Here is a 20,627-nt window from a genome sequence, read left to right on the forward strand (position 1 = left end):
TCTTTCATAAAATATTCCCTAGTCTCCAGCTACAAATATCATCTCCCTCCTGGATCTCTCCTGGCACTTGCCAGGACTGTTAGTCAGCCCTTGGCTCAGGCTATACCTTGCCCGTGGTATCTGTCTGGGTGTCCCCAGCTCCTATTGTAAGACATCCAGCACTCAGCAGTGAAGGTTTGTTCAGTCGAGCAGGTAGCTCTTCACACACAGGAAATAGTTAAGATCAGGTGAAAATCCCAGGAAAGGAATGTCCCTGTAGGAAGGGACACCTGCTCCCAAAGTAGAAGGTTGTTTTCAATGTCATCTTGCCATGTGCTAATGTTGGAGGGAGGGCTGTGTTATGTAGGATGTGTAGAAAAGACTTGGGGAGGAAGGATACGCATGAGATGTGACTCAAAAGCCAAGACACTGCTTTCCAAGGGTGAAAATTAGATTCAGTCACTGATAATCGATAGGGCATCAGGCCTGGAGTCAGTAAGCTGTGGTCTGGTCATTTGTGACCCTATTTGGAGCTTTTTTGGATGAGATATTGGAGTGGTTTGCCACTGAACTCAACTCGGACCTTCCTGAGTTCAAATCTGGCCACAGACACTGTGTGACCCTGGGCAAGTCACTTTACCCTGTTTGCTTTAGTTTCCTCAGCTGTAAAATGAGCTGGAGAAAGGGCAGCTAGACAGAGTAGTGGATAGAGCACCAGTCCTGGATTCAGGAGGACCTGAGTTCAAATCCGGCCTCAGACACTTAACACTTACTAGCTGTGTGACCCTGGGCAAGTCACTTAACCCCAATTGCCTCACACACACACACACACACACACACACACACACACACACACACACACACACAAAATGAGCTGGAGAAGGAAATGTCAAACCACTCCTATAACTTTGCCAAGAAAACCTCAATTCAGGTCAGAAAGAGTTGGACACAACTAAACAACAGTCGATAATCAAGAGATAGCATAGTGGATTCAGGAGGACCTGGGTTCCTGGATTCAAGTCTTACCTCTGATATTCCTGGCTGTGTGGCCCTGGGCAAGTCACTGAATTTCTAGGTGCCCCAGGAAGCTCTCAGAGACTAGAAGTGGGAAGCCAGTTATTCATCTGTATCAGTGGAGAGTTTTCCATGCCAGTGAAATGGGTCCAGACCAGCACAGAATGCCTCTTCCCCTCCTCCAAACAACAGTGATAACACATCACCAGTAGAAGTTAGTAAACATGTAAGCTCTTGAGATCCCTTAGGTAGGGTGACTTACCAGTCTTCTTCACATGGGGATAATATGCAAACATTTATAGAATGCCAACTGTCTGCCCCGACTTATAAAATAATTTTTTATCAAAAACCCATAAAATCTACAGGAGAAGATTCTGCAAACTCTTAGAATCTCACTTCGGTGTACACTCAACCGTGTGGGAGCCTGGCTTGGGTTACTTTGTTCATTGAGGCTATTTGAGTACCCCAGGAGAGGCTTGGGGGGCCATGATCTGGGACCACAGAACCCTGTTAAGCCTCCTGAGAATAGGGTTCTTTAAAGCAGACATGTCACTTCGGATCAATCTGCCCTGGTGTTAGCATTGTTCCTTTCTGTGGCTTACTCATCTGGCTTGTTTATAGGTTCTTGGAGAGATCTGTCTTTCGGGGATATTTGGACGCACTTAGATTCTTGGAAGAAAGGGTATGTTGATGCTTTGGTGGTATCAGTGTGGTCTCTGAGGTGATCTGACTGGGTAGAATAGGAGTAGGAGTGATCGGGAAAGTTTGGGCTCGATGTAAGAAAACAAAACTGCTAACAATTGTGGCTGTCACTGGGGGATCTTTGGCTTTGGGGAGGACCTCCTTCATCTGAAGATTTTCTGGGCTGGATGGCTGTCCTGTTGGGTAAGTTGTAGAGGGGACCCCCAATTCAGGGTTGGGTTGGACTGGATCAGATGTCCTCTGAGGACCCTTTAGACTAAGAAATCCACCCTTAAAGGATCCACAAATACCTTGAGGGGCAAAAATGCATCTCTGTTTTCACTAACCTTAACTGAAATTTAGCATTTCCTTCAATTATACATTAAAAAAGCATACTTTTGAGAAGGAGGCCAAGGCATAATCAAGATGAAGAACCATTGCAACAGACCCTAAGACTCAGGCATTTTGTGACTATACTGCTTAGCAATTAAAAAGTGAAGGAGTCACATAGCAGACCCTCAATTGCTCTTCAGGTACAGTGACATAGGACTTTAGTATTAGCAACATTAATTCTCACACAGGGTCCTAAAACCATTAATACTGTTTGTCCTTCAGCTTGCACCATTGATTATGAAAGCTTATGGATGTCTCTTCGTGGAAAAGGCCAACCTCAGTCGGGTTGTTGGATGTGTCCACCTTCTCTGTCCACACCTCCCACGTGCCAGGGGGCTGAGTTATACTTCCTCCTCCAGAGCCAGGTGCTAGTTGTCTTTTCAGGTGGACAGCTGATTGTTTGGATGGCATTAGTGATTCTCTTAATTTATCTTTGATAAAGGTAAAAGACTTTCCCAGAGTCCGAATTGGAAGAAGCCTCTGGGGTTGGCTGTACTAATCCCAATGGCGATCCCCCATTGCAGCATCACTAGACACTGCTTGAAATTCTCTGAGGATGGGAGACTTCTTGCCTCCTGAGGCAGCCCATTTATCTGCCTTTTGAAGGTTCTACTTCTTAGGAAGTCGATCTTTTTGTGAAGGAACATCTGCCCTTCTGTTGTTCGGAATTCTGTCCTCTGGGCCAAACAGAATAAGCCCAATTCCTCCTTTCTCTATCACATCCCTTCAGAGACTTGAGAACTGCAGTCACACTTCCCCCAAGCCTTCTCTTCTCCAAATGAAGCATTCTTAGTTCCTTCACTTGATCTTTGGAAGGTATAGGCCTCTCGCCATCTTGTTTATCTTCTGTTGGTTATACTTCACTTTTCAGTGTCCTTACCCCATTGTGATATCTAGAACTGAGGATAACACCCTAGATGAAGTGTGAACAAGGAAGAGGTCAGTAGGGCTATCAACTTACTCTATCAGGGCATTTGGAATTGGATAACAGATGTCCAACCCCACTGTCTATCCTCAGCAATAGACTGGAATGAGCCAAGTGATTTGCTTGAAAGCAGTAACAAGTACATTTGCATAAGGCAGAAACAAAGACAGGCTTACTTTTTGTCTTCTAATAGAAGAGTAACACTAGCTTATATTTGGACAGCTCCTTGGCACTTCATGATCTCACTTTGAGTTACAGAATGACAGAGCTAACTGGAGTTAATCCAGTCCGGTGGTTCTCAAAGTGGTCCTGGCACCCCTGGGAGTCCCTGAGAGCCTTGCAGGGGGACCTTGAGGTCAAAACTATTTTCATGATGATGCAAAGACATTTTAATTTCTAATATAAATATTGATAGATATATCCCATATAAACAAAAGCTTTCTTCTGAGTCCTCAATTTTTAAGAGGGCCCTAAGTCCAGTTACTGGGCTTGTCTACCCTCTTCATTTTATAGAAAAGGAAACTGGGGCAGCTAGGTGGTGCAGTGGATAGAGCACCGGCCCTGGAGTCAGGAGTACCTGGGTTCAAATCCGGCCTCAGACACTTAACACTTACTAGCTGTGTGACCCTGGGCAAGCCACTTAACCCCAATTGCCTCACTTAAAAAAAAAAAAACAGAAGAAAAGAAAAGGAAACTGGTCCAAAGAAGTAAAGAACTTAGTTGAAGTCACATACAATCAGTTAGTGGCAAAACTAGGACTAAAACCCAAGTTCTCTGACCCCCATATTTTGCGGCCCAACATTGTCCCACGCATCTCCCATCCCAGCCCTGGGAGGTATGAGAAGTTATTGTTCCCACTGTCCTCAGAGGAAACCAGGGCTCAGAAAAACTAAAGGAATCCATCATCCAAGTGGCTAGGAAGTGTCAGAGCAGGGAGCCTGATTCCAAGTCCGGGGCTCTGTACCCAAAGCTGCTTCTCCCAGGCCAACACCAGCTGTTAGCGGTTCCTGGTGAGGTCCTTCCACTTTGGGGCAGCCAGCTCTTTGGTATCTAACACTGGCCCTTCCTTCCTCAGGCGTTGTCAGTGGCTCTCATTCACTGTGTATACACCGAGATCCCCTTACACAATTTATGGACTGATTGGTGTCCAAAATTAGATGTGACTTTTCTGTCCCTTGTTCTCTCCCCCCAGGCATCTGTGACCCATCATCTCCTTGTTTGAATATGCCTTTGGAAGAGAAAGAACCAGAGATCCCTTCACCTGGCTGTGAAAGTGAGAGACCCCCAACACCTCAGAGTAACAATGAGATCACACCCGAGGGCAGGGAGCTTCTTGACCATCTGCGACTCAGCATAATTCCGTGGGATGAGGACATTTTGAAAATCATCTCACCTGAACTTTATTTAGGTACTGAACCATTAGTAGAGAAGCTATTCAAAGGGCCTTCATCCTCGATGTGGTGATAGTCTGTTTAGCGGAACCTTCTGGGCAGTCTTTTCTTTTCCACGGCAGAGGCTGGGGAAGCGGTGGGAGGGTGTTTGAGTTGGATGGGGCCTCATGGCATAGATGAGAAAAACGGAGGCCTCTTCCAAGATCACATAAGTGGGAAGTCCCAGAGCTAGATTTCAAACGTAGATCTCAGGGCTCTGACTCCGGTCTCGCACCATGGCAAATGAACATAATAACTCAGCCTCTTTGAGGTTGGTCAAGGACTTTCCTCCCAGTCACCCCCAAAGGGAGACAGCAGCAGATGAAATGGGGATTAGGCTCGATGTACTGATCCAATGAGGTCATCTCTAGAAAGTGCTTTGCAAACCTTCCAGTGCTTTTAAAGTGCTTTTTAAAGCTTGGGTGCAACTTCCTTGTGAGGCGGAGGTGACCCTGAATTCCTGGAGCCAAAGCCTAGTGGGGCTGATGAGCACACAGACAGGCCTACTTTAGATACCATTCTGGCCCCTCCTAGCCAGCCCAGGGCTGAGTGGCTCATCACCACAGAGCACCTCCAGGTTATGCCTTTTTCACCCCCCCCCTCAAGTTGTGATATGTGAGGCGACTGCAGGCATGGGGCACACAGGAGTAAAGGGCAGGACAAGATAGGGGAATGGCATCCTCAGAATTTATCCCAGTGACCGATGGTTCATTCCTCTTTGTCCTGACTCATGTGGTATTTCTTCATGGGTCTGGGTAATGGTGACCCTCAGTGTTCCTTGACTTGCAGATGCTTCTGCACAGAAAGCTGCCACCTTGCCTGCCAAGTTTCCTAAGTGGCTTGGTCCTCAGCTCTCCTCACCATCTTGCCCCTTCCCAGGTGTTTGGGAATCTCAGATTGTCATTTCCTCCATCTGTAGTCTTTAAACTACTTAGGCATCTCTTGTGGACCAAGTGTATTTATAGAGCTGGTTCATACAGTGCTTGCTTCAAAAGGATTAAATCAAACAGTGTTACTTCCTGGAGAATGACCATGGGCTTTGTTTTTTTGTTTTGGTTTGTTTTGGTTTGGGGTTTTTTGCGGGGCAGTGGGAGTTAAGTGACTTGCCCAGGGTCACACAGCTAGTAAGTGTCAAGTGTCTGAGGCCAGATTTGAACTCAGATCCTCCTGAATCCAGGGCTGGTGCTTTATCCACTTCGCCACCTAGCTGCCCCTGACCATAGGCTTTGTGCTTGAAAAGGACACTGCTGATGTGTCTCATAGGACTGCTTATAGGATTCTGATGATACTTGCTGAGCACACAGTCAGAGCTCAGTACCGTAGGAGCTACAAAGCATTCCTGGGAAGTGGGCGATGGTGGGGGGGGAGTGGAAGACAGCACACACTTCACCATCATACAAAGCAGAAGAGCTTCACGTCCAGGGTGCCCACTTGCAGGGCCTTTAAGAGCTCCATGGGAAGCTGGTGAGAACACGGAGAAGGATGTCTGGGCACCCACCTATGCACGGGTCACATTAAGGCAGCAGGGGCTGAAAGGAACAGATCCTAAAACAATGTGGCGCCCTGGAGTGAGTGCCTTGGCTCTTTTACTTTTGGAGAATCTGAATCTTTGAGGAATTTTCAGAGATCGCATTGATCCCTCACTCATCCCACTGATGTGCAGACCACCAGTCTGTCACGTGTTCAGTGTTCTTGAGAGCCGGGGTGTTAACTCCCTCCGCCCACATTCTGGGTCTTTGTTCCAGGCTTATCTCAGGACAATCAGCAGACCCTTAGTAAGCACGGGCTAAACTCCCAGCACTGTGCTAGGGAGCACTCCCAGCTGTGCACACAATTCTTGGAAGATCCTCCTCCTCCCTCTTCATTTACCTGTCCTTTAAAGTGCAATTCATGCACCTTCTGCTTCATGACCCCTGACTTAACACATGATCACACGGACCGGGTGAAAACAGGAGGCTTGGGGAAGGTTATCTTGTATCATAGCTATCTATGTAGGCGGCACATACCCCGCTAGTCTTAAGGGAAGCACCCAGATTTGTGTAAGCTTTGTTCCTTCCCCAGGCCCAAGAACCTCCCAAATTTTGCATAGAGAAAAGAGGACAGGAGAAGCAATATGACTTGCCCAAGGTCAAGCTAGGAGGCAGGGTCAGAGCCAGGAATCTGACTACATAGTGAATATTTTTATTTTTCAGCTCTGCAAGTAACAATTAGAGAAAAGGGTGGATACTGGGCCAAGATCCTCAACTTCTTACCTGTCCGGATCATTTCCTATATGATGCTCCCGTGCACGCTGCCTGTGGAATCTGTGCTTTTTGTTGTGCAAAGGTGAGCCCTATCACAGGGGTTAAAAATGATAATGCATCTTTCCTTTATTGGGCTTACAAAGACTTCTGCTTGAAGGAGCAGCTTCCATTAAAGCTTCCTTCCTGTCCTAAAGACAGTGTCCTAGTCACTTGTAGCTACAAAACTGCATAATGAATAATGCCATAGAGAAGATTCTTTCTTTAAATGTTGGCTCTGGATTCAGGAGGACCTGAATTCAAATCCGGCCTCAGATACTTGACACTAGCTGTGTGACCCTGGACAAGTCACTTAACCCCAATTGTCTCACCAAAAAAAAAAAAACATTATCCCTTCAGAAATGTATCTAATGGAATTAATTTTTACCAACTGTATCTTTAGCAGTGTTGTCCCCTTTTATGTGCTCCTAGAAGTTTTCAGGGTTGGAAGGCACCCAAGAGATAATCCAGTTCTCCCAACAGAGAGTGCAGAATGAGATAATATTCTTTCGACATTGGCCAACGCAAGAATTTGTTTTGCTTGGCTATTCATATTTGTTACAAGGGTTTTCTTTTTCTTTTCTTTTGTTCCAATGGGTGTGTGGGAGGGAGGTGGAATAAAATAGCTTTTTAATAGAAAAAAAACATTTTAAAAGGGGGAAATAATGCAATTCCATTTTGCAGATGAGGAGAATAACCTCTAGTTTTGTCCAAGGCCTAGCGAATGCCAGATTCTGAGCCAGCGGACTTTGTCATTATACCAAATCCAATAAACGTCGATTAAGCACCTACTAGGTGCCAGGTACTGGGCTAGGGACTGAGATACAAACCCCAAATAACAGCCAGCCCTCACAGAGCCCCGGTCTCCCTCAACAATACGGCTTTCTGGCCATCCCCTCCAACACCGTTCTCCTTCCTCCCCCCCCACTAAATCAAACAAAAAACACACACTGAACTTGGAATATGAAGTTTACAGACCCCCCCCCCTGCCTCTTCTCAGCGACCTCTCTTTTGGGTTCACAGTTTACAATTCCCGCCCTGTTCAGATCACTGTGGTTGTTGTGCCAGCCCCCGACTCATTCTCCCACTTTTCTTGAGGAGCTCAGCACGCTGCCAAGTCCCCTCTCTCTCCTCACTAACATCTGCCCTTATGCTGGTGGAGTTCAGTGTTCACACTGATGATCCCTGACCTCCCCATTCCTCCAGGGCTTCTTAAACCTCATGGCCTGCTCTTTGGCTCCACCTCAGCCACGGCCAGGGATGCCATGCCCTGGATCTCCTTAGTGTTTCCTATGTCCTTAATCAAATACTTTGGCTTTCTCCTTCCTACTTGACCAACATTTCCTATCGTTCGATGTCACACTTCCTAACCCTTCACCCTCATCCTGACCTTGAAGCCCTCCACCCCTCCAGATTTTCCCAAACCTCTGCTCTGATTTCACTTTCCTCCTTTCCAATCTCTGATTTCACATTGTCATTATTTCTCAAATCCCTATCATGGTACCTCATCTCTTGTCAAACCCCAGCCATAGATGACTCTCCCCATCTGCCACCTCTGCTCCTGCTCAGGGCCTGTCAAAGAAAGCCCCGAGATAAATTTATGTCATGTAATTTCTTTTTTTTTCTTTTTTTTTGGTGAGGCAATTGGGGTCCAGGGTCACATAGCTAGTAAGTGTCAAGTGTCTGAGAACGGATTTAAACTCAGATCCTCCTGAATCCAGGAGCCAGTGCTCTATCCACTGCACCACCTAGCTGCCCCTATGTCGTGTAATTTCAAAAAGGCCCCCAGGGTTGCAAGAAAATCTTTTAATTCTTTTTATTCCTCCCTAACTGATTTCCTGGTTCCCTCAGAAGTTATTCTGAGCCTTCTCTTCTTCCCTCTTTCCTCTCTCCTTTGGCTGAGAACCTTTCCTCTTACTTGCCTGAGAAAACTGAACTCCTCTTCATCTTAAAAACCTCTTAACAAACCCCACTGTCAAGGCCACCCCCTCTATGTGCTCTTGAGCCCATGCCTCCCCCTCTTCTCCAAGAGACTATATCCTTAGACATCCTCTCTTTCTCTTTCTCAAATATTCCATCTCTCCTGATCAACTGGCTCTTTCCAGGCTGTTTTCAAACATGCCCAAATCTCTATTATGTTCTAAAAAAACAAACCCCAAACCAATTTCACTAGACACTACCATCCCCTCAAGCTTGTATTTTATATCTCTCCTTGTTTCCTTGGCCAACTCCTAAAAAGAAACTGCCCACATTTGTTGCTTTCCCTCTCTCTGCTCCCACTCAGTCCTCAGCCCTTTGCAATCTGGCTTCCAAAGCAAGTGAAACTGTCCTCTCTAAAGTTACTAATCTCTCTTTAAATTTCTTTATTGATATTGTTTTTGTATATCTTAAATTCCCCTCCCTATTCCTCCTCCACCCCTCCATGAGTCATCCTATAAAACCTAGCTTCTTAAACTGTGGGTCTTGGCCCCATATGGAGTCCCTTGACTGAATGTGGGGGTTGTAAAAAAATTTGGCAACAGTAAAAGTTTATGTATGCCTCTTTTATATACCTATATACCTATATACCTGGGGTCGTGTAAAAATTCCTTGGGCTAAAAGGGGTCGTGAGTAGGAACAGTTTAAATTAGAAAAAGCCCTACTCTAGAAGAAGGGATATTTTTTTCCAAAAAAGAAGATTCAGAAGCAAGACTGATAAATGCACTGAAAACATTTGACAGCATATGCGACAACGTATATTGTAGCATGGCAGAGAGGGGAGGGGGGAGCTTCTCATAGCTCTTCCTGGGAGTCAAGCTGACTTGTCATTCTGTAGCCTTCATTCTCCTTGTCCTGTAGCTCTTTTTCCCATTTCCATTGTTGTAGGCATTGATTTCTTGGCTCTGGTGACTTCACTTTGCATCAGCTTACTTAAGTTCTGCCCTGTTTCTCTGAATGCCTAATTACTTCTTACATTAAGGAATATTCCGCTTTGATTCTTGTGCCCTAATTGATGGGCATCTACATTGTTTACTTTACTACCAGAAAAACCACTTCAGTAAATACCAGGCTTTTCTTTTCACCAATGACTGCTTTGGGATATATGCTTAGTAGTAAAATCTTTGGGTTGAAGGCTATAGACTTGACTTGCACAATTTCAAACTGTTTTCCAAAATGGTTGTGCCAATTTACAAGTGCATTAAAGTGTCTATCTTTTCTCATATCCTCTCTTCAACTTTAGCCTATCTTTTGTCATCTTTGTCAAATTTCTGCACTCTGACTCCATGCCCTCTGTCAGGAGGTAGGCAGCCACCTGTTCTCTTGTGTCAAAGTTCTTAAATCTTTCTACGTTGTCCATTTTTATGCTGTTATTGTATAAATTGTTCTCCTGATGGTTTCTTAACTGCAAAATAGGAAACATTATTAATAATAATGCTCTTTGAAGTTTCCAAAGCATTTCCTCCAATCCTGTGAGCTAGGTAGAGCAGTTATTATAAGACAAGAGTCGAGGTGAGTTTTTCCCAGAACATGACGATGAAGTGTTCTTTCTGCCCACAGGTAAAGAGGTAGAGCAAGTCACATGTTTTCAAACATCAACAGTGTATAACTTGGCTGAACTTATTTCTTGCTATTGGTGGGGGAGAATTGTTGGGGAAGTAACAATGATGTAATGAATAAGGAAAGATCATCAATATAACTTTATTTAAAAAGAAAAAGCATAGAAGTTACAATCAGGGAAGTTGTCAGGGTGGCATATTGCAGGACAGGAGCACCAAGTGTCTAGCTCCTGGGTTAACACCCTCTTTGTGTTCCCAACATTTAATATAGTAGAAACTGAAGTCATGCTTATTGATTGAATGACACTTGAAGTCTTTGATTTTTCTAAACAGCTTCAGAGTGTGACAGCTTGGTTTTTTCTTTAGAGAAAGCCTTCTTGTATGTGACTAAAATGCAATGTTATATATATGTTATGTTTAGTCAGATGTTCCATGATCTAAAAAACAAAATAAAATACCACCATCTAATCATCCTCACACTCACTTATTAGTAATTAACCATAAGTTAATAGCTGATCATGTATGTGTTTGTAATGTCTTTCCATTTATATCAGAATTTATATAGGACACAATCTTTCTGAGTCAAATCCTTTTTGATGACATAGCATGAAGTGAGACAATCAAATTTTTTTTTAAAGTCCCACCGAAGCTCTCATCTTTGTTGAATGAATTTCCCCTAAGCTTTTTTGGTATCAAGTCACAGATTCACCTTCCATGGTCTCAAATTCGCCTACAATCCTCTATTAAAAACGCCAGGCAGACTTGATCGGCACCCATTGATGTCAGTCCTGTGGATCACCAGACTGTGGACACAGCACTGAATTACCATCAGGGAACATGTGGGACGAATTTGTCAGCAGCCTGAAGTCTTCGTGATGACCCAGCCAATTCAAGGGCAGATCAATGGTGGCATGCCAACCAGAGTGGAGTTTTGTGGTTCTGAAATGGGAGCATTTGATGAAAATCTTCCTATGTTTTCTTGTATCCCCCCTGTATTGCCTCCCTTTCCCTGGGCCCAGCTCTAATACTCAGATGTGTTTCTCTTTACACTAAAGTGCTGGGTGTGCTTGTTTCTTTTCTTTTTTTAGGCTAGTGAGATGGTTTCCAGATATGCCCGAAGACCTGGAATGGTTGCAGGGGGCTGCCAAAAAAATTTTCGGTCTAGCAGCATGACATCATCTCCTTCTAGCATCCAAGTAAGCAGGTTATTTAGCTGCATATGTACATACTCAAGACAGAAAGACGCATTCCTCTTTTCAGTCAACATTTACTGGACGCCCAGTAAATGTTTACAGGATCATATAGTAGGGCACATGGAATTTGGAGTGAGAAGGGACCTTAGAGATCAAGTTGAGGGCTTTCTGACCTGGGGTCCATGATGGGGGGGGGGCAGTGCAATGAGGGTTAAGTGACTTGCCCAGGATCACACAGCTAGGAAGCATGATCTTTTTTTTTTTTTAAGATTTTCATAACTATTTCAGTGTCATTGGTTTCCTTGGTAATCCCATGCATTTTATTTTATACACTTACAAACAGAATTCTGAGAGGGGGTCCACAGGCTCCAGCAGACTGCCAATAACACTGAAAAGGTTAAGACTCCCTGATTTACTCTAAGCCTTTCACTTGACAGGTGAGGGAATGAAGGCCTTTTCCAAGACTGCTCAAGTCATTGTGGAGCCTGGAGATGAACCTAAGCTTCCAGAATTCAAATTCAAGTGGTTTTACCCGAGATATTCCTTCCCATCACCACCTAAGAAGGAGCTGTTTTTACTTTTCGGCAACCATAGCCCATTTGTAAAAAGAAGAAGCCAGCTTGCCTGTCTCAAGCAGCTTGAAGCGGCCTGGTCTCATGCAGAAGTTCTCAGTCTAGTCTGGAATACAGCATCAGTGAACTGGAGGCCTAAGCCAGCAATGAAAGATTCTCTATCTCCAAACCCAACCTCATGTTTTTCTTGAATGATAAAATGCCTGGGATAGAAGAAGACTTTAATGTCTCTTCTCCTAAAGAAATGCATTTACAAGTCACTTCAGAAGAGAAATTTAGCAAACGATTTCTAAGGGCACAAAATCCTTTATGAAAGTTGAGAGTTGCTTTCCAAACTTGGTTTATAATGGCCCAGCAGACACTATAATAGGACAGAATTGTGACTTCTGTACTGAATCTTCCAATTTACTTTTAGAAACGATGTAAAATAGATAAAAAATTCACTCAATTTTAAAGGAAAGAAAATATTAGTGCTCTCCCTCTTCTAAGTCAAGTGTTTAATTAAGTTGGTTAGGTAAACAGGTATGGGAATGATGCTTCACCAAAGGAAAAGACTGCCATCTATCTCACTAGCTGATGTGGGATCATTCAGCATCAAGAACATTTTCATCTCCCTTTTGAAGGAACTTTTACCATTTCAGTAAACTGCTTGATAAAAGGAAAGAATGGAGGGCAGCTAAGTGGTGCCGTGGATAAAGTACCAGCCCTGGATTTAGGAGGTCCTGAATTCAAATTCGGTCTCAGGCACTTGACACTTATGTAGCTGTGTGACCCTGGGCAAGTCACTTAACCCTCACTGCCCCACAAAAACAAAAACAAAAAACAAAAAAAGAGAGAGAAAAGAGAAAAGAAAAGAGTGAAATCCAGGAAGATGTAAGGGCTTTTAATATTTATGTGGCCTCTATTTATGTGCATTAATGCCTGTAAGTTTTGAAAAAAAATTTTTTTTAACTCGAATAGTTTTATTTGCCTCAATGTTTGTAAGTTTAAGCAGAGTCTCTAATAAGCAGGCACTTAATCTGGTGGCATGAGCCCCCTCCTCAAGAGCCCTGTCTTCCCATACCTTTGCAATGCCTCTTCCTAACATGGCAGGTCTGGAGCCAATTCTGCCCAGCTATCCCTGTCCCTTGGGCAGCCCCACAGGCTCTTCTTGCACTATTTCCCTGACCTCTTGTAGGTCAGATGCTTCTGCGCTGTGGTTGCATTATTGTGATACCTATTTCAACATTACATCTCATTTTATTTTACTCTAATAATCCCTGACAAAGCAACTCCTATGGTTGCAAAGGTGTTGGGCAAAGATACAAAGTTAATTGGGATATGGTGCCTGGCCCCCTGGAGCTAAGAATCTAAATCGAGGGGATAGGAGACAAACCCTAGGAACTAAACTAGAGTAGGGAAAGCCTTGGTATTGCCCTCAGTACCAGGATTAAGCTAGGGTTTAAGAATAGACACACTGCAAAAATATGGATAGCAGCTCTTTTTGTGGTGGCTAAGAACTGGAAAGGAAAGGGATGCCTGCCAGTTGGGGAATGGCTAAACAAGCTGTGGTACATGATTGTAATGGAATATAGTATTGAGGCTCAGAAATCTGTGATACCAGTCTGGCCCCTGGAGCCAGGGGATGGAGAAAGAGAGGTCCTGGTGTACAGAGCTGCAATCAGTCTGGAGGGCAAGGCCAAAGTTGTGCCCCACTGGAGGGGTCTCCAGGAGGGAGGCACGGTGAGGCCCTTCCTAGCAGTATCTGCTCCCCAGCTTAGGCGGTAGCCCAGTTCTCTCGGGTCACTCAGGTGATGGTGTTCTGCTGGTCCCATTGCTTGAGGCAAAGCTCTCTCCAGCTAATCTGGGAGATCCAGTGTTTGTCTGAGAAGCAGATACTGTGGAAGATAAGAGGCAGCAGTCAGGGTGAAGCCAAACACCTAAGGCTCTGTAGGGCTTTGCCCTTCCTCCTCAGCTCCAAAGTTAAAAAAGAAGACGTAGAAGCTGGGAAAGGGCACGGGAGGCTGAGGACCCCCAAGACTGCATTTGTAGGGAGGGAGAGCTGACAGGAGCCAGTGGAAGACCAGGACCTTACCTTCTTCCGACTGACAATGGCCTGCTGTAGCCAGAGCATTTCCATGGCCAGATGTCTTCGAAGTCTCTGGAGCTGGGCAGGTTGGGAGGGCAGGGTCAACTCCAGGGCCTCTGTGCATGTGCAGACATTGAAATATGGGTCAGAGAATGCCCCCAAACTGGCCAGAAATGCTTGTGTCCCCCTCCTCTAAAAATGCCTCCTGCCCCCATTTAGCTCCAACCTGGAGTTAGGGATCTTAGGTAGGACGTGGGGCAGCAGGAGGGAAGGGGTGCTACCTGGGTTCCTTGTCAGCGCCATGTCACCAGCCTCCATCATGAGGCCGTGCTGAGGGCCAGGACCAGCTCCCTGCTCAGACCCCTTCCCTTCCTGCCCAGTGAGCAGCTATTACAGGGATCTTGGTCATGTTTCTAAATCACTTAGAGTTCCCTAAATTGTCTTTTTCTGATTGACTTTATGCCAGATTCGTGGAGGTTTCTCTCTCTCTGTGTCTGTCTGTCTGTCTGTCTCTGTGTCTGTCTCTCTCCCTCCCTCTCTCCTTCACCCTCTCACTTTCCCCTTCCCCCCCACCCACCCTTTGCCTCCCAGCCCTGGTAGAACGTGGCCAAGAACTTAGCTAATTAAGATAAGTCCACAAACAATGAATTATAAAATGTGCTGGAGTAATTTCCATTTCAATTTGCTCAGACCATAAGATTTTTTTCCTCATCTATTTGGAGAATTTACCACGTGGACATAATTTCCTGGCTGTTGAGCCTGGATGTGGCAATCAAGGCTTTACAGTTTTCACGAAATGTGAGCATTAGCTTGGCAGCTCCTTGAGGGCAGGCAGGGGCTTGTCTTTTGGATTTTCTTTGTATACCTAGCACTTAGCACAGTTCCTGGCCCATGGTAAGTGTTGAGTGACACCTACAACTATTCAAATTAGACTCATGTCAGGTTCTGTTTTCCAAGACAGCATTTCAAAACCACTGGCACTCAGTCTGTCTGGAACACAAACTAGACCCAGGAAAGCAGCCCAAAGGTCTTGAGCTACCATAGTTCAAGGTCAAGAGTGTACGGCACTGTACTCTACAGAAAGTGGCTTCTGTCCCACTAAGAATCGTTCAGTTTCCATACGATTCTAATAGTTAATCCACTAGACTTGGTAGCCTGTCACCTCCCAGGTCCAGAAACTCAACTGGCCTCCTTTTACCTCCTGAACAAGACACAACCTCCTCCATTTGACCTTTCGAGTCCTTCACTTCCATAACAGGGCCTTTTCAGGCACACTCTGTTCCAACTAAACTTTCTTGCTGTTGCTGATGGATGACAGGCTGTCCTTCAAGGCTGAAATGTCCTCCTTCTTCTGCCTATCTAGGGAATGCCTAGAAGTCTAGGCCAAGTGCCACTTTCTGCCTGAAGCCCATTATCACTTCACACATGCTCCATCTCTCAGATCCAAAGGGGGAAAATGTCTCTGTGTTTCTTTTTTTTTTTTTTTTGTGGGGCAATGGGGGTTAAGTGACTTGCCCAGGGTCACACAGCTAGTAAGTGTTAAGTGTCTGAGGCCGGATTTGAACTCAGGTACTCCTGAATCCAGGGCCGGTGCTTTAACCACTGCACCATCTAGCTGCCCCTCTGTGTTTCTTAAAAGGCAAAGGAAACTATGTCTACCAAATCTCTCCACTGCTGTCATTCCCCCAAGATTAGTGGCCACCTGATTCTTTTTGGTTTATATAAAGGGGGAGCAGATTCCTAAGTTGTAATGACAACAAGAAATTGAGGGAAGGAATCACTTGCAAGCAAACAGCTTCCTGTGATAGAGGAAAGAACTGACTTTTCCTTAGCTCCATTCCTGAAGGGAAGGTGGGCCGGGGAAGCTTTTGGTTATGCCCACCCCCTTTAGCAGTTTTACACTCTCACCAGGATGCTCACCAGTTCTGGGACTCTGAGCTTTGAATCACCATCACCCATGGCAACCTTTTATGGTCCCAGAAGAGACTGGGGGTGTGTGGCGTGAGGGATACCCCGGGATTGGACCCACAGCATCACACTAGCTCACAACCCTCCTCCACAATGGCTGGCAAGATGGTAGATGCTCTTCTTCCTTCTTCCCAGAAATTCTTCTCAGCAGATATTTCAAGGCCTCATACTTCAGTTTTGGGACAGAATCAGACATGTCTTTGATGATGCTCAAACTCCAGGTGCTGCAATTTATTTAAGAAGGTAAATGGTTGTGTAAGAGTTTAGAAAGACAGTTCCCTTACTATAATCTAAGATAACACTAGCTTTCTCAGCAACTGAGTCCCTCTTTGGGCCCCTCCCTCCTCCTTGTTTTCCATCTCTATGAAGGATACTCAGGGATACTTTGGGAGATTCTCCATAAGGGCCTTTCCCCCTGGAATTTGGCTTATCTGTGAAAGGTTATCAATGTACAATCTCAGATCCCAGCTGTGAGATCCTCTCTACACACAGCAATTACCCATCTTGGGTAACCATATCTATTTTGTTTTGTTAATGTTATCTTCGAGGGAGACGGAGCACAGATTCTCCTTGAGGGCAGGCATCTTAAAATCATGAATTCTTACATTTATTAAGCACATTCTGTGTGTAGATCACCAAAACTAGGCTGTTGAGTGAATAGAGAAGACACAATTTCTACCCTCCTGTTCCTTAAGGTGTAATAATGTATAGACACAGATTTCCTGGGGTGGGGGTAGGGGGCACTACCTCCTCCCCAACAGCCCTCCTAGGTATGACCTGTCTGAGAATTGCAGTTGATGTTGGGATGGATTTAATTGATCTAACTGATCACGTGGCATCCCAAAAGAATTACAAGACTCAGTGACTCAGTTTCCTAAGTTTTATTAGAATACTGTGAGGCCACAGGGAGAATACCATAGGAAAAAAGATAAGGTATCTCAGGAGAAGAAAGATGGTTATATTTATTGTAAGAAAAAAAACCTGATTATCTCCTCATATCCTAATCCCCACTTTAAGGAGGTACAGGGGAGGGTGTATCCTCATTTGGACTTCCTGGGGTCCTAAATCATCCCCTGAAGCAGGTACCTTTTTCCCTGGAGGTGTGTTTGTGGTTTACACATCATAGGATGAACCTAAGGACAAATTTAGCCATTTCTTCGAATGGTTCTAAAGACATGCTTGAACTTGTCAGAGCCAGAGGGTCTCTGTCTTTATAATATCTCTTTACTGAAGATCTGGTTTCTAGGTGTCCTGTCACCTAGGAATATTAAAGGCTATTAATAGTTAATAGTTAAGGACCATAGTTAGTGATAACTACAAATTTACTGAGAACTGACTGATCCCCACCTATTCTCCCTTCCCAGGCAAATGAATTGCCTGGGGCTAACCAATCTTTTGTCAATTCCAGATTCTAGATCAATTTATGGACTTCCCCCCACCTTCCCCCAAGCAAACTATCCCCTCCCAAAGGTTTCCCCACTTTACTAGACTAACTAGACTTTATGTTATTATGTAAAAGGGTCCACCTACATTAAGTAGTTTCTATTTAGAGTTAAGTGACATCTATACTTAATTCCGGAGCAGTTCTGTGGTTTCTTTTGTTAAAGGTTCATTTACATTAAGTTCCCTTTTGTTCTATTACCCCATAAAAACCTTGTCCTCTGTTCCCATCTTTGGGTATTCCTACCTTCTCACTTTGCAATACCACAAGCTATAGTTCCTCTGCCCCAATTTAAGACCTTATTTTCTTCTATATTGATTGTTTCATTAATTTACAGGTTAACATAAGGAGCCATAGTAAGGGTTAATAGGGACTTGAACCCTCTTGGTTACCGTTGATAAAAACTTAGATCTTAGTTTCTCTATTAACCCTCAGTTTATCTGTTAAGCCCTTTTTGGCTCCATCACAGTGACTCAAACATTCATCTCTCTGTGGTCATTCTGGAGAGAGGCTTCTCTAAGTTCAGCTAAGCTTGTCTGTGGTCAAGACCCACAATCTATCACCGAGCCCATTAAGTCCAACAGAAAAATAGACTGAAAGGAACCCTGTGTGTGGTCCAACCTACTCTTTTCATAGATGACTTAAAGAGTGAGAAGCAGAGATGAGTACTGATGTCTGGTTCTCTGGGTCCAAGGTTGTGATGCGCTCTTGTAATGATGGTTGATCATTTGTCCTCAGGGATCAAGACATCTTCATTGTTCATAGGATCCTCTAGCTGGAGCTAGAGAAGGAACCCAAGGTAGAGGAAGGTGAAGTGACATCCCCACAGGCACATCAGGGAGAAAGGTCAAAGTTCAATTACACTCAGGTCCAGGGCCTACAAATTTTATGTTCTTTCTCCCGGATTAGCTTCTTTTCTGATACGTTGTTGTCAAGGAAGCCCTGAATGATGTTCTTGCTCAGAATAAGTCATTCTAAAAAGCCAAGTTTTCAATATATTTATAGATTTAAATTCTCTCACCAAAATTTTCATTTCAACCACTTTTTTTTTTTTTTTTGGTGGGGCAATGAGGGTTACATGACTTGCAGGGTCACACAGCTAGGAAGTGTCTGAAGCTGAATTTGAACTCAGGTCCTCCTGAATCTAGGGTTGGTGCTTTATCCACTGTGCCACCTAACTGCCCCATTAGTCTCCCTCCCTTCCTGTCTTAGAGGTGGATATCTGGTCCTTTAAGAGATACATGGGACAGGAAGTGTTTGACAATTCAAACCCAGTAGATGGGCATTACCCACAAGAAGCTGACATTTTGCTGAGGGGAGGCAGAGAAACCAATGAACTGATGCAAAGTAATTTCAGGAGGTAGAAGAAAAGCAAGGAATTTTCCAAAGCCTCAGCCCCTTCATGAGCCTTATGAAGAAGATGGATTACATTATATGTAGAATCCCTGGCGACTCTAACATTCCTAATTCCACAGCTCTGTGTCTCACCTTCCCTAGAATCTTTGAGAGCTATAATCCCCACTTAATGGTATGATAACAATGGCTAATGCCTACAGAGTGCTTTCAAGCTTACTGGTTATCTTATTTGAGACGATTCTTTTTTTTAATGATTTTTTTTTGTGTGTGTGTGTGAGACAATTGGGGTTAAGTGATTTGCCCAGGGTCACACAGCTAGTAAGTGTCAAGTGTCTGAGGCCGGATTTGAGGATTTGAACTCAGGTCCTCCTGACTCCAGGACCAGTACTTTATCCACTGTGCCACCTAGCTGCCCCTCGAAATCTGGTTTTGATGTAGGAGGCAAAAAAGGGGTTCACAGTAAAACTTAAGACCCAAGCTCTAATTCATATATGAGCTCTAAGAGGGATTCAGACCCCAGTTAATGGATAACTTACAAGTCAGGATGCTAAGTTCTCTTACCCACAGAAATCAGTACCCATAATGGGAACATAAAGGGACAGGTAATATAACAATGATATACTGACAGGCTATAGAAATTCAGACTAGAAATAAATGAAAAATGAAGGTATTTTAAAAACTGGCCATGGGAATCAGAAAGAGACATATGCAGAAAAGGACAAATTTGTCCTCAGATTCACCTTATGACAGGTAAACCCCCAAAACACACCTCCACAGAAAAAGGTACTCGTCTCAGGGGTTGGCTTAGGACCCCAGGAACTCCAAATTAGGACAAGCACTCCCCTGTACCTCCCAAAGGTGGAGATTATTATGAGACTGATAATCAATTTATCCATACTATAAATATAACTGCATTTTCTTTCCAAATTTGAGAGACACTTTTCTGGTTCTCTAGCTGTGATCACTCACAGTATTGCAATAAAACTTGGGAAACTGAGTCACTGTCTTGTAATTCTTTTGGGATGACTCCTGATTAATTTGACCCTAATTACATCCCACATCAGTTTCATAATGGCTTATTAGAGTCTGCAAAACATCCTCCTGGGTTATCCTTTAGAAGGGATTGTGGGGTATCATCAACATTGTGTGTTGATCTACTGTGATGGACTATATTCTTCTCACCAATGCAATGGTACAGAAGAGTTCCAGGGAACTCATGATAGAGGAGGATGTACACATCCAGAAAAAAAAAAAAGAACTGTGGAGTATAGATGCTGAATGAACCAAACTATTTCTTTTGTTTTTGGTGCTGTTGGTTTTTCTATTTTGAGGTTTTTCCTCATTGCCCTGATTTTTCTCTTGTAACATGACTAATGAAGAAATAGGATTAATGTTATTATGTGTGTGTATATATATATATATATATATATATATATATAAACTTATATCAGATTACCTGCTGTCTAGGGGAGGGAGAAAAATCTGAAATTGGAAAGCTTGTATAAACAAAAGTTGAGAACTATCTTTACATGTAACAGGAAAAAAAATAAAATACTTTATTAAAAAAAAAAAAGAAGGGATTGTGGGGGGCAGCTAGGTGGCGGAGTGGATAGAACACCGGCTCTGGATTCAGGAGGACCTGAGTTCAAATTTGGCCTCAGACCCTTGACATTTACTAGCTGTGTGACCCTGGGCAAGTCACTTAACCCCATTGCCCCGCAAAAAAAAAAAAAAGAAAAAAAGGAAGGGATTGTGCAAGTTGATTTTGAAGGAATGTTAACTAAGGAGTCTT

At 44.0% G+C, this 20,627-nt stretch overlaps 1 protein-coding gene and 1 long non-coding RNA gene across 2 annotated transcripts in view; one reads left to right on the top strand and one right to left on the bottom strand.

The window, feature by feature from the left end:
• PNPLA3 (patatin like phospholipase domain containing 3) overlaps positions 1-13,932 on the top strand; it is a 28,348-nt gene extending 14,416 nt beyond the window's left edge. Inside the window, 6 exon segments of the mRNA XM_043966281.1 lie at positions 1,615-1,635; positions 1,637-1,691; positions 4,185-4,400; positions 6,615-6,747; positions 11,326-11,433; positions 11,868-13,932. Coding sequence (XP_043822216.1) covers positions 1,615-1,635; positions 1,637-1,691; positions 4,185-4,400; positions 6,615-6,747; positions 11,326-11,410 — 510 coding nt within the window. The 3' untranslated portion in view covers positions 11,411-11,433; positions 11,868-13,932.
• Positions 10,422-18,637, bottom strand: LOC122728111. The gene is made up of 4 exons (XR_006353235.1): positions 18,105-18,637; positions 15,991-16,262; positions 14,077-14,186; positions 10,422-11,176 (listed from the first exon to the last, which is right to left on the bottom strand). It is a non-coding gene; the product is annotated as an uncharacterized LOC122728111 (long non-coding RNA).
• Positions 18,638-20,627: the final 1,990 nt, after the last annotated feature.

Source organism: Dromiciops gliroides, chromosome 5, assembly GCF_019393635.1.
Source record: "Dromiciops gliroides isolate mDroGli1 chromosome 5, mDroGli1.pri, whole genome shotgun sequence".
NCBI lineage: Eukaryota > Metazoa > Chordata > Mammalia > Microbiotheria > Microbiotheriidae > Dromiciops > Dromiciops gliroides.